The 12583-nt window shown below is 40.5% G+C and overlaps 1 protein-coding gene across 2 annotated transcripts in view; it reads right to left on the reverse strand.

Annotated features, from left to right (window-relative positions):
- The window catches only part of LOC307260812 (glucocorticoid receptor-like), a 61611-nt gene that overhangs the window by 13334 nt on the left and 35694 nt on the right, over positions 1 to 12583 (reverse strand). For both annotated transcript variants that reach the window (XM_080041146.1, XM_080041145.1), the window contains exons 3-7: positions 10022 to 10191; positions 8211 to 8237; positions 4521 to 4637; positions 2540 to 2812; positions 272 to 416 (exon numbers count right to left, since the gene is read on the reverse strand). In XM_080041146.1, coding sequence (XP_079897272.1) covers positions 272 to 416; positions 2540 to 2812; positions 4521 to 4637; positions 8211 to 8237; positions 10022 to 10191 — 732 coding nt within the window. The remainder of the gene's footprint in view (positions 1 to 271; positions 417 to 2539; positions 2813 to 4520; positions 4638 to 8210; positions 8238 to 10021; positions 10192 to 12583) is intronic.

Here is a 12583-nt window from a genome sequence, read left to right on the forward strand (position 1 = left end):
ACACACACACACACACACACACACACACACACACACACACACACACACACACACACACACACACACACACACACACACACACACACACACACACACACACACACACACACACACAAACACACAAACACACATTGTCCAGTGTACTGTAGATAGATGGGTGAGTGAATGGGTAAACTGATTAAGGCCGAGGCCATGAAATAGAATGACTGGGAAAGAGGTTGTGCAGATGGAAGGCCTGCATACAAACGCAACAGCTGGCTGTGGTACGCACTTGTTGATGACAAGATCAGGGGCGAAGCAGAGCATGCCACCGTTACACTGCTCATACGACCTCCAGCCCAGACTAAAGGACATGAGAAAGAGCCAGGAGCACTGCAGCAATGTCATCTGGTCATCCAGGTGCAGGTTACGGAACCCTAGGGATGACAGATACAAGTGGGTGAGATAGAGAGACACATAACAACAAACCCAGACAGGCTGTCGGGCAAAAATGGTAATTTGTCAGGAGATAAAAATAAACACTGGATTTTTTTTAAACTAATTATCTCTGCGTCGTCAATTCACAAAGTATTTTTCATACTTTCAATTGTTTAAATTGAATAGATGTGAAGTGTGACCAATAGCGCAGATTCATGAAGAAATATTAAAATGTCCAAATATTGAGATACCAGGCTTTACGCCAGATAGCAAAGACATTATATACTGTATGTTATATATTTTGGCAGCTCGAAAAATTATTATTTGATGTGATAAGGTGAGGTAGTATGTTACTGCATGTGATACAATTAACATATAATTCCAAAGAGATACATAAACCATTAACCTAGGGGGAAAAAATGTAATTTGCCCCATACATTCCATTAAAACACAATTATATGAGTCATGCTCACACAAAACTAAATAGGAGGACCTTATTAAGTCGATGTTCAAATTGGAGTTAAATGGCAGTTCAATCGTAACTATAACAGTGGAACTGTACTAGAAAAGTCTGTTCACATAACATTTGTTTCAAAGCACAGCTCTGTTATATAAAAGCCCCCCTCCCTTCCTCACGGTCACCTTGGCAGGCTGCCAACTGTGGACAATGAACAGTGAACACACAACAAGATCGGAGCCAGATTTGTCCCTCATCGTACTGTCACACACAGAGAAGTCCCAGCAAAAAAAAAGAAAAAGAAAAAAGGGCTTCTGCGTGTATAGTGCCATTTCGTAGAGAGATGTTATTTGTGAAATGTGATGTGTAATCTTTGGTGTGACCAATGGCAGCAATTAAAGTGAGAAAGAGAGAAAATCTCCAAGCAAATACTTGAAGCGATTATCAGGTCATGTGCCTTCTTTCTCATGATGAGAAATATAGTGTAAGCGGTTAAAATTCCAAACACTCTGTGTTTTCATTGTGGACATGAAGCTGGGAAGCCTTCAAACCCTTGTTTTTTCTTGATGTTTACAACATGAATTTGGGTTTTGTGGGACAACAGTAAAATAAAAGTATATTCCTTCATGAACTGAAGCCCAAAGTATTTCTGTAGGAACATTTGCTTTGCAGAGACAATGATTTTAGTGGATTCTAGGAAAATCCTCTTTATACATATTCAAAAAGATATTAACCTTTGGCATGCCCTGGTGAGAAACTAATTTGTAATGGCTGGGTGTCTACAGTGGACTGTTCTTTCATAAGCCGACATTACTCTCCTCGTCGGTCTATAATCACGGATTCAGCCATTACAGGGGTCACACTTTTTTATGACATGGTTGCTGAACATCTGCTGGGCTCCGCATGGACCCATTTAGAAAGAATGTATAATGTTTCTGCATTCTACAGTTTTAAGTAAAGAGACAGAGACTTCCACAATGGCCACTACTGCACCAATTACGATAACTAACTGGCTAGCGGCCTGACCATGATTAAATCAGCCAAATGATAAACCTTTGCTACATAACAGCTCCTTCTTTGCCTCTCATTAACTGCACCATTCCACTTGTTCAGCCAGAAGCTGCACAGCACACTCATTATTTTAAGATAATGATCACAGTTTATAGTCAGACTAGAGAAAAAGTCTAAACACCTGTTCTCACATCTAGAAGGAACGCTGAGCCATTTGAATTATGGCAAGTTAACTCGCAGCTACACATGTTTCTTAGCTTAGCACAGGAATGCTTACAATGCTGAGCAGTGTTTGAATTACGAGGGGGAATGGGAGGAGCTGATCCCACTTGTTAAGACTCTTGTCATCCCCAAAAGTGGTGTGTGTGTGTGATTAAAATGTTCTGAAAAAACTTGCCTCACTTGCATCACTCAGGCCAATGGAGAAGCTTATGTACTGGAAGTTGCTAGCTATCTTGGTAGTTATATAGACTATGTTGCTGACCAATGACTTCAAATGTTGTCGTGTGGCATGTGCCTCCAAAAAAGAAAAAGTTGATGGCCATTGTATTAATCACACTCTAGGCACGAATAGCAACTTTATCAATGTGTACTTCATGTCTTGACAAGTTAAAAATACAAGTTCTTTGGGGGGAAAGTGAAGTATTGTGTTACCTGGCAGCGACTTAGCCCACTTGACTGCAGAGATGACCTGCTGCCCCCCGAGCCTGTTCAGAGTGCTCATCAGTCGTGAGGAGGTGTCGGGCAGTGTGCTGTCGTAGCCTGAGTAGATGATCTCTGGCTCGATGGCCTTCAGCACAGACAGCATGGTGGGCACCAGCTGGGGCATGCAGGCGGGGATGACTGCTATAGGCATGTGGTTGACGGGCTCCGATGATCCGGCGGGCCGCTGCACTTTCATCTTGATCAGCTTCTTGTTTTTTCTCGCTGTGGAGGGACGGAGAAAGGGAAGGTACGGAGACATGAAACAGTGAAAGTCATTATTTTATTGTTTAGACATTAGGCAAATGCTCCTGTTTGCAACTTTGCATGGACCAGAGTGTTGGGTAAGTTGAAGACCAAAGCAGTAAACCACTTGTTAGATAGATAGTACTTTTATACACATAGAGAGTGCGGTGGTAAACAGAATGTATTTGATGGTGTGTCATGTGATTTCTTCAGAGGCTTGTATGTACAGAGATACAGACAGGCAGGCATTCAACTAGGTTCAACAAGTTCTCACGAACCAGAGAAAAGTCAAGAGAACGCATCAACAACGATGGTAAAATAGCTGCCCCTTTTTCACAGGGTACGTAGATTATCAGGGCATTATTCTTTGACATTTTCTCCCACTAAATGTGCAAAACATGTCAGTTGAGAGGTTCCTGTGAGAAAAACATGTTTTTTTATTTACTCTACCTTTTTTAATTTCCTCTCCTGGGCGTTTCTATGGCAACTAAAAGCCTTACTGACGGAAGTCTGTCTGCTGATGCACCACTGACGTCCATCACATCTCTCCCTCCCTCCGTCTTTCTGTCTCTGCCTCTCTCTGTATGTGAAACTACTTTCTCCTCTTTGAAACACTCCAGTGCTTACTGAATCTTGTCTCACTAAAGAAAACTTATTTCTACAAACCACTGACAGCTATTTCAATACACAAGGGAGTGTCAAATGGAATAACACCACAACCAAGTTCCAGGCACTTAAGCAGCTGTTGTGCTTTCATCCTATGTCCATATTTGGAAGCTCAACATGGCATACTTTGCGCATTGTGTCCTTAACATGAGACATCCTATTGAGGAAGAATCAGTTAAATGATCATCACGTGATCCAAGGCTGTAGGGTTTGGACTTGAAAGGTGCATTGATACATTTATGTGAGGAGATGGCACTTTCCCCAGGCCCCAGGCCTGCATACCAACACACTTGTGAGGAACAACACATCATAGAAAATGGCGCACAAACGCACATGTTCACAGATGAGTGACTAACACACCAGCCAATCCACATTACCGCCTTTCTAATGCTTGTTTAGAACAAAATGTTCCAGAGGAAATTGTAGATATTGTTTCAGACATTCAAAGAAAAAATAAATCAGACATTTTTCACAGAGCTGTGGCAAATTGCTGAGTACTGCCACTGCCCTAGACATCATTCCCTTTCAATGTCTCTTCTTATGTTTTTCTGTCTTGTGTTCTTATTTGGACTATCTCAAATCCACATACCTCTAAACCATCAAAATGCTAAAGCAAAGAAAACAACAAAAAGCAACACGTGTTCCCATGCTAAAATATGTCCAACCCTTCATTCAAGCAGCTTAATGGGCACATATGCCATAACATCTGAAAAACCCACGCCTGAATGTATGCTCATGGTGACTGGCAAAGCATTATCATACTAGGAAGTTTGCATTTAGATATCACTCAGCTTAGACTTTAGTTAAGGAATAATTTTCCCTTCCACCTCCGGATAACATGCGTGAGGAAGGTGTGTGGGTATAACAGTCCTCTACAGCTCCACATCACTCTGTATTTGAACATTCCAAACAAAGCTGCAGGATTTGATCAGATCCCCTTTCGTTACCATATCCCGCCCCAAAACACACTTCAGTTGGAAAACGCCTCACACATGTCAGATGGGCCAGGCAGTGAGTTTACCTTCCAAGTTCATTCCGGCCTGAAGACACTTCCTGAAGCGGCAGGCTGGACAGTTCTTTCTCCGGATCTTATCAATGATGCAGTCGTTTCTCCCTGCACACAGGTAGTTGTGCTGGCCTGTGCAGAGGACAGGGAGGAGAAGAAAGACAAGGAGAAGAAAATAGTAAGACATATTAGCTCGCTTTGTTTTTGTGTCTCAGTGATAGGCACGCAACATACCCAGGGGAAACAGGTCAGATTAAGACTTACATAGGGTAGTTTGTTAATAATATGTCAATAGAATTAACTTATTATATTCGACTTTTGGTTTCTTATCGTATAGGCTACTATCAGAAAAATGCAGAGCGCACTGAAAACATAGACGTTGCAGAAGAGAAAATAAACCGAAGTGATGTGAACAATTGACATTCAATATGTGCTGCACCTATAAGTTGAATTACTTTCAACTTTCTAAGATCCAGCTCTGTGACAGCCATATAACGGTACTCCCCTCAATGTTGGATTGTTCCACTATGCTGGATGGCTGGATGACCAAATTATAACGTACCAATTACTACTGATGTTTGAGAGGTGAGGTGACAGGCATGCTCATTAGTCACTTAGTATCATTTTGATAGCATAGCATCACTCATATACATTAGATTGACAGAAGCAGAGGACACAATACAATATCTGCATGAAAACCATTGTTCAGTCCCCATTAACCCCACTACAATCTTTAATTGGTACATGAATGTTCACACCGGATGATACAACAGATAGATAGCTTTTCCTCTCCAGTAACCTTTCATTCATTGAACACACACAGTGAAAGTTTCTGCATGACCCCAAAAAACACCAATGGCTGAAACAACACCTTAGTCAACAGTGCCTTGACAATTTGCCCTTTGTGACAATAAATATCCTTTCTGCTTTCTTTGACATATCATGGGTTTGATGCAGCTTTCTGAACTAAAGGGCATCCAATAATATTGCCGGCGTCATGTAATAAAATGTCTAAATAATAAGAGTGTATATTGTATCTCTGCAACACTTTATCCTAACAATTAAAATGCATTTTTTCTTATCTTGACAGGTTAAAAGAAACAATTGACCTGGCTTGACCTGCTGTTCCTGACAGTAATGACAGTTCACGGGGGCGCCTTTAGCTCAGTTGGTAAGGCGTCCCCCCCATGGGCCTCGGCCAGCAGCGGACCCGGGTCAATTCCAGCCCGCGGTTGTTCTCTGCATGTCACTCCCCCTCTCTGCCCCATTTCTACTATGTCTCTACACTATCAATAAAGCATAAAAATGCCAAAAAAAACATCTTAAAGGCCTACTTCACCGGTTTGAATATGAAGGTGTATTGAATTCTGAGATCCTATGCAGAAAAAAAATTTAATCGGTTTATCCTAGCCTGAGAAAAGGCAGAAAGAGTGTTTTTTTTAACCCTATATTTCTCTTTCTCGTGACATCACAGAAAGAGAAATATAGGGTTAAAAAAAAACTTACTTTGTAAATATTACTGTGATGTCTTTTACTGTATAATGACAGCTCACACATTAATGGGCTTAATTCAACTACAATCCCACTGATACATAGGAAAGATGCTGCGGCGGTTGGGTCAAACCTTTAAAATAGACATGGTGCACACAGAGATTTTTTTTAAAAGATTAGATAGAACTGTGGATGCAGATGCAACACTAACATTACTTTTACTTCGCTACCTTTTGTGTTAGCCTTTCTCTTGGAAATTAACTAAATTATTATTGTAATGTACATTTGATCCAACGTTTAAGATGCTCATCTAAAGCTAAACTCAAACGTTGTTTCATGGAACAGCAAGCACTGTTCATATTTGACAGGCTGTCCATTCATTGTAGGCTATAGTGTGGCTGTCAGACCTCTGTAGCAATAACCTGTGTAATTACCTCCATAACATATTCACTTTCCTTCATTATGTAGCGCTTTATACCATTTGCCATCGTCCTGTATGCTCACAAGTCGGTGAACACTGACCCTAATACAGCAGCCTAAATGCATGTACTATGAGCATTGGCAAACAGCGAATCTAGGACATCAAGCAAATGATTAGCTCAGTTTAATGATGTTTCAGAGCCGCAGTGGCCTACCCTGATGGTGGCTGCAGCTAAATAAAGTCTGAAATCAAGATGGCGCAAACAGGTGTCTGGAAATGTGTTATTTAACTAAGTAAGTGTTGTTAGTTACTACATGCCTAATTGATATACTGATATTATAAATAAGATCTATATTTATTATAGTAGCACAGCCAATTTTTTTCTATAGACATTTGTCAAGGTCATGGAAAGAGTTGCCTTTGAAAGTTAGAATAATCTTATACCACATAGCATGGAAATGAACAAGGTTGCTGGTGTGATGACAAGATAGCAGTCATCCATGATATCAAAGGAAGTTTTTACAAACAATGGTGTAAACAGCCATCTGTGTGTGTCAAAAGTGCCAGCTGAATCCCACTGGTATACTCTCTCCCTGATCCCGCCCTGTTCTGCTAACAAGGGCCTGGCAGCAGCCGTCAGCACTGGCTGCTGAAGCCTCAAACTGGGTGAGTTGCCAACACTAGCATGTTAGGCTACAATGAATGAGTGTTTGCAAACTGAGCCAGTGGTTAGTTACTGTCCACTCACAGCAAGCAGATCAGGGGTTGCTTCATCTGACTGTTAACACATTTTAAAAAAGCAATCAATTCCTTGTAGTGTGAAGCCAAAACGAGCAAATGTTTGGCATGTTTGCTTATCCATTAGCCAAAATAATTAAATGACAATATGATAAAATGTGAAAATCACTGACTTATATTTTTGATTTTCATAAACATCTGCATCTGAAACTTGAAGTAATTAAACAACTTACAACCTATTCAAATATATACAGTATATATATTTTTTTTAAATGTTCTATCTTTGAAAACAATCCAAGATTTTTTCTTTGTTCCCTTATGGGTGTCCCGCATTGGAAACATTGCTTACCCAGTAGAAAAATCAATCAAATGTCAAAACCACCACATTTTGGAATGTTCAGATGAACCGAATTATAAATGCATCCTCTTATGCGCTGATACAATTATCCTACATCATGAGCCAAATAGAACCAATTTTGAAAAATTACATTATCTGGGAAAATGCACAGCCACTGAGGAGAACACGTGGCTTCTGTTATATTGCATTGCAGGACATTTTCAAGAGCAGGGACCTGGACATGGCCTATACATCTAGTGATTGGTGGACACAGTGAAACAGCACAGAGTAAATTAAACACGTGAAAAAAAAGTGAAGCGGTGAGGTTTGACATCCGATCCCTTGGATTAATGTGATTTAAGTGTTAAAAGAATAGGCTTAATTCCAAACAGAGAGTGTGATGATGGTAATTATTGGCTCTATACCACCTGTGAGGATGATGAGCCGGAGCTTTCCAAGCAGAAAACTGAAGAGCACAGAATCACTCACAGGCAATTTACGCTGACTTGAATTACCAGAACATTTGCATGCATTAACAGATAGCATGGCAGAAGAGGCTATGCATGTGTCTAGACAGATTGGTCATGTTTCAGTCCTGAAGGAAATACAGGCACATGGGAAAATCAGAGCCGATAGTATTAATATCATCATGATTATCATCATCATCATCAAAAGTATTAGTTATGATTATTTTTGTTATTAAAGGGCATTTATTTACCATCTGTGTTTTGTCGTGCTCTCCATCCTTCCATCATAGAAACAACGACCGGAGAATGGAGGAGGTGGGGGGAGAGAAACACAAATGACATGTATAACTATCTCAACTATCACTTTTTACATAATAAAACGTACACTTCAGTTTGAGTGCTTGGCCTTTAACACCAACACTACATAAAGAGGAAGAAGGTGATATGCTATAGATAACAGTCAACAAGCACAGAACTCAACACATGAACTGTAGCAGATTGACCAGCTCAAATCAATCAGTTTACATTAATATTTATTTTCTGTACTATTGTTTTATACACATTTTCTAAAGAGAACAGAAGCCACCAATAGCTGTTTGTAAGCAGGAGACAAAAGAAAATGTCTTCAAGGTCACCATTATCGACAACCAGCCAGCTGTATTATTTCACGAGTAACGTTATAGTGACAGATATAGGAGAAAAAAAAGTAAGAGCAGAATGAAAGAAAAAGGAAAAGGCTTTGAAGAGGTTAGTGGATTCCAGTGTATTTACTGCCAAGTTTTGAGAAAATAAGAACATTTAACGTGATTGATTTATTGTTCATCTAGGCAATGCCTGGATGAACCAATACCCCTCACAAAAGCCTCTTCAAACCAATTACACATATGTAAAGACAGCTCCAAAAGAACAGGAGATGAGAGAGAAGCAGGGAGGAGCAGAGAGCCATGGAATGCATGGCAGTGAGCCTTGGACATAAATTAGACTCTGTTTGTCAGGTGCATTCCAGGCCCTCCCCATCTCAAGATTTGGTTGAGGCAATTAGCGCTTAAACCGCTTGAGCCTAAGATGAGAAGTGAAAAGGAAAATTCCAAATGTTAATGTTTCAAAGCAAATCAATGTCTACCTCACAAACTAATGGGAGTAGTCCTCTGTAGGGCATCACTATGTTAATCGGAAAGGGTAGCATGGTTGCTTCCACTTTAGCTTTAGGCTTTTTTTTCTGCAATTTTTTTGTTGTCAATCAAAATGAGTTCATCGTTATCTCTGCTATGATACAGGGCAAACAGGAAAGGCAAGAGAAGTGGGGGCAGTTACGGTACATGCAAAGTCAGGACGAAGACAGAAACCCATGAAAAATGCTAGTACCCGATGTGTCTGCAAAAGCTAAACAAGAGCCTTAATAATTCGATCCGACCATGGATTTTTTAAAGTATATAAAATTCTGCTGCCTAAGTTGCACAAAGTGTTCAGTAGCTGATCTTATGTAACTGTTTGGGACACAATGTCTGAAGCTAATGGATGCTAACCATTTCAATCGCATATGTATGAGGTTGTGGATGCATAACATAGAATACACGGGCATGAATACAAACATCTGATTATAGCCTGGTGCACTAACTTCGGGTGTGTCAGAGAAGTGAAACGTTTCTAAGGTATATTCTCATAACTGAATAAACAAACTTAACTCACATGCAAATTGGATCCCTGTAACAGTGTTTGAAGTTAGAAAGCTTCCTGAAAAGTTACTGTTTCACTGTTGTTGTTTACAGCAGCAGGGCCCACAGTCTGGTTTATAAACATATTCTAGTCTTACGTTTGGTTCCAGGTGCCTCAAAATTATGTAGTTTTGATTTATGACGATAGAATTATTCAATACTAAGAATTACATGTAGGGTAAATAAGTTTTGTGAACCGACTGCAGGATTTGCTAATGTAAACAAATCCCTCTCCTCTCTGAAACGGTATTAGTGCAGCTTTAAGCAATGTGTCATGTCTGAGTGAGTGAATGAATGAGTGAGTGAGTGAGTGAATGCAGGTACTGTAGGTGGGCGTGTGGACCAACCTTCGACAGCCCTCTTGAAGAACACCTTACAGCTGCCGCAGGTTACAACCCCGTAGTGGCATCCCGAGGCCTCGTCCGAACACACCAAACAGATCTTGTGAGTCTGTCCACCGGGCTTGGATTGGCCTGACATCAATGGACTGCTGGTCTCTCTAGCTCTGGGTGAGGAGCTGCAATGTGCACAGAGAGAGAATGAAAGACAGAGAGAGAGAGAGAGAGAGAAAGAGAGAGAGAGAGAGAGAGAAATATGTAGGAGTAAGCTGCATGTAAATATAACCATGTTTGTAATACATTCAAGCCAGACTGCAAAAAGGATGGTTTTAAGAGCATGCTCGGTTATTCCGTTGCTAGGAAACATGAAAACCCAGTGGACAAAAATCAGGTTAGCTAAGGAAAATATCGGAACTTAAAAAAGATAGACATTTCAATGGTGTTGAGTCTTTTTCTTTGGCAATGGCTTGACATTAGGTGTGTGACAAGAGCGTGCATGTTCAGAACATTGGTGGTAAACCTTAAAGAGATCCTATTATACTACTTTTCTGGTCTTAATTTCTTGTTAAAAACTGCTATAACTATGTAGATTTTCGGGACACACTTCCTCTTACCCTAGCGAGCACAGCAGTCTCTCTCTACACACTGCTTTGAGCTTCTCCGCCCCTCCCCCCCTGCTGCAAACCCCACTCCGTTGTGATTGGTTACCTTCCTTCCAGCAGCGGGAGATTTTCAGGAAGGTGGGGGCATGCAGCCGGAGCTTGCCTGAGCAGCATTACCATACATGGAAACGTGACAGAAACTACCCGAGCGTGACAGAAACTACCCGGAAATTTGAACAAGTTGTTTCTCGACCAGTTGCCATAGTGTTTAGTGCTCTGCATAGCCACCCCAGACGGTCAGCAGGGAATACGTCGAAATGCATGTACGTAATTATTTGATATTCTAGTATGGTTAAACATGACTATAAATCATTATAACAACGTTTATAGGTCATAAAAGTCGAAAAGTATCATAGGTCCTCCTTAAATAATTAAACAGAGGCGTACAGCAGGGTCTAGCAATCTATCATAGATTCCAAAAACAAATGAAAACTTCTTGCAGGGAAATGAGGCAAAATGCTGGAACACAACATACATTTATCAAATCAAACTTGGGTAGCCCGAAAGTGCTTTACCTAGGAAAAAATAGAAAGGAATATAATTTAAAGAAAAACCAAAAAGGTAGGTGTTGAGTTTTCCTTTAAAAATATAAAATATTAATAATATTTATCAAACAGTATGTTCCTTATCAGAGCCGGCCCGAGGCATAAGCGAACTAAGCGGCCGCTTAGGGCCCCCGACTGCCTGGGGGGCCCCCTAAAAAAAAAAAAAAAAAAAAATTTTTATTTTTTTTTTTTTATATTAACATCATATTATGCAAATGTGAGTTATCATACAAAAAAAGGAATACAATGTTTTGGTCTAGATAATTAATAGCCTAAAAATGTAATCAGTTAATCTGGGAGGAAATCCGAAATTATCTGATCATGTCACGTTCACATCCATGCACAGTGTGTATTGAGTTTATTTAAAAACAATTGGAAATGGGGCTGCCCTCAGTTGCCCATGCACTGTGTATAGTCTATACAGCCTATTTCAGCCTTGTCTGTGGAAAAAAAGATACAGTAGCTGGACAACAGAGTTCTTCTGCTTCGTTCCTCACACTGCATTTAAATGCATTCACTATATTACAGAGAAATATGTCCCGTAAAAGAAAAAGAGCTCCAAGCCCAACCCAGAGGACCCTCCATAATATTTTATTTTATATTAATATTTTTATGGAAAATCCATGTGTCCTTCTTCAATAGCTTCTAACTCATCTGACCCAGTGTCTCCAAAGTATTTGTTCACACAAAATTTCTCAGATTTAGCCTCTTAATTTTCCTCTCAAAGTGCACCAGATTCATGCATTTCACTTTAAAAAGGTTAAAAAAATCTCCCGGGGGAGCATACCCCCGGACCCCCCTAGAAGGGTCTGAATCTCGGCTGTCTAATATTTTCACACAGCCGCACAGTGGAGGCACTAGCGGAAAACACTGGGTGTGTGAATGATATTTAACAAAGATCTATAGTTTCAGCAGCGCTAACATTGGAGAGGGGCCCCCTAATCATATTTCGCTTAGGGCCCCCTGAAGGCTTGGGCCGGCTCTGTTCCTTATTCATAGCTTAATATGAAAGTAAATAAGGCTGACCTAAAGGCAGCTAACACCTCCTCTGTGCAGTAACTAATCTCTAAATCACACTCAATTCTGTTACAATGCACATTAAAGCCTTGGCTGAACCTCTTGGGAAACTTGGGTGCACACACATATAGAGTGGTAATTACCCTTGACTTGTCTATAATTAAACTTTAAGTAACAGACACCTGAACTGCAGTGTGAAACTCCACTAGGCACCAACCAATGTGTCAGATGTGTAGGCAAAGTGTCAGCATGTGCATGCCGGGGGGTGTGTCAGGTTTGAGGGACGTGTTGTGGCCAAACAGACTCCAGGATAGTAGTAATGTTTTTGCATAGTAAGATCCAACTAC

Source organism: Ammodytes marinus (genome assembly GCF_949987685.1).
Source record: "Ammodytes marinus genome assembly, chromosome: 14".
NCBI classification, from domain to species: domain Eukaryota; kingdom Metazoa; phylum Chordata; class Actinopteri; order Uranoscopiformes; family Ammodytidae; genus Ammodytes; species Ammodytes marinus.